General features: G+C 34.6%; 1 protein-coding gene across 1 annotated transcript; it reads right to left on the reverse strand.

Annotated features, from left to right (window-relative positions):
- Positions 1 to 246: 246 nt before the first annotated feature.
- LOC133305221 (uncharacterized) lies at positions 247 to 1040 on the reverse strand. The gene is made up of 2 exons (XM_061505369.1): positions 915 to 1040; positions 247 to 831 (listed from the first exon to the last, which is right to left on the reverse strand). Exons 1-2 carry the CDS (start codon positions 1038 to 1040, stop codon positions 247 to 249), a joined length of 711 nt encoding a protein of 236 aa, XP_061361353.1.
- Positions 1041 to 1648: the final 608 nt, after the last annotated feature.

Consider the following 1648-nt stretch of genomic DNA (forward strand, 5'->3'; position numbering starts at 1 on the left):
TCATCATTAATTTCATGCTAACATATTTCAAAAAATAAATCACATTAAAAAAAAAAAAATCACACATCATAGTCATACGAGAAATGAAAATTTAAAAACTATCCTCATCATAGTCATACAAAAAATTAAAATTAAAAAAAATATCCACAACATAGTCATATGAAAAAAGAATTAAAATATGGTCTTCAACACCATTAAACAAGACAAAATTAAAAAGTTGCAACACAATTTCATTCATTTAAAAATTTATAGGAGTGAAGCTCTCCTCTCAGGTGGAGCCTTTATAAATGCTACTCTCCATGCTTTGCTTTCAACCACTCGATCAACTGCTTTGCGGTACACTTCATTCTCCAATCCTACCATGTCATTCAATACATCCATTGTAGCCTCAACTGAGTATGGATCCTCATTCACTTTTGCAGTAGCAGAATTAGCATAATTATGGTGGCATTGGTTTTGTCTAATCTTAACCAGATCCTGAATGGCTTGACATGTCATTGCAATATCTGTATTCTTACTACCTCTTTTACGCTTTGCATTTGGGGCCCTATCTTGTCTATGTTGTGCAGGACTGGGCGTCTCAATAGGATCAGATGCAAATAAATCTTCATTAAGCATATGCTCATCTTCTTTATATTCTTGTCTATGTAGTACAGGGCTAGGCGTCTCAACAACACTGTCAATATTATCACCATCTCCATCTGAAATTTGGTGTACCTCAGCATTTCCTATGGCATTATCTCCACTTGCATAAACATCCCCAAATATCTCAACTAACTCTTCCCAATAAGGAAGGCCATTCTTCCGAAATTTGTCCCATTGGGGATTTTCCTGTACAAAAGATTTACCTAATTATGTTTAAAAAAATCAACAAATTTATAAGAAATCATAGGGAACACTATGTTAAAAGTTACCTTAATGTGGACATCCCATAAAGATGCATCCTCGGTTGTAGCAGTTTTCAAAACAGTGTTCCAACCAAAACTAGATATGCTTAGTAATTTCTTGAAACTTGAATATTCTTGTCTAAGTTTATTCATCTTGTTTTTAAGTTGATTTAGTGTGTAATCAAGCGCTGTTTGTTTTGTAAATTCATCTTTAATGCTTTTCCATGTTTTCTTACTGAAGGTAGAGGTTGTTCTATTTCCTTTTTTTACTTCTTCTACCAGCAAATTAACAAAAAGATGTGTGTTTTTATCAGTCCATTTTGCTACGAACCCTTCGGATGCCATACTCCTTGCTGATAACATGTCAGAAAATAAATCATAACACCAAAAATTAGAAATGCACGTACTCAGCCTGGTGAATAATGTAACCAGTCAGAAAGGCAGATTGTTGACACTATTTGTTATCATTTAAGTGTTATGAGTTGTGACAGTACTCTTTTATACTTGCTAACTAATCATATAGAATGAGCATTGTGGTGATGGCTATTCGGCTGTTTGCAAGTTATGTTAAGAACCTGAATATTTGTACACAAACAATCCACTAGTAAGAACCTAGAAAGACCAGTGGACACGGCAGGTCACTCTAACACCGTATAAGCACAAGTAACTTGTCATGAGTAATGACAGAGCTCATCTCAGTCTCAGATCAGAGGTTAAGGACTAGGTACATGCTAATTAAGTACCATAAAGACCTCTGGCTG

Source organism: Gastrolobium bilobum, unplaced genomic scaffold (genome assembly GCF_033153095.1).
Source record: "Gastrolobium bilobum isolate Gb01-03AN ecotype WA unplaced genomic scaffold, APGP_CSIRO_Gbil_v1 utg41381, whole genome shotgun sequence".
Taxonomy (NCBI): domain Eukaryota; kingdom Viridiplantae; phylum Streptophyta; class Magnoliopsida; order Fabales; family Fabaceae; genus Gastrolobium; species Gastrolobium bilobum.

Excerpts from the sequence above, each read along its gene's own strand:
- LOC133305221 (XM_061505369.1), bottom strand. The coding sequence starts at position 1,040 with ATGAATAAACTTAGACAAGAATATTCAAGTTTCAAGAAATTACTAAGC. Across the intron at positions 832-914 it reads TATGGGATGTCCACATTAAG|GAAAATCCCCAATGGGACAA; the intron begins GTAACTTTTAAC and ends TCTTTTGTACAG.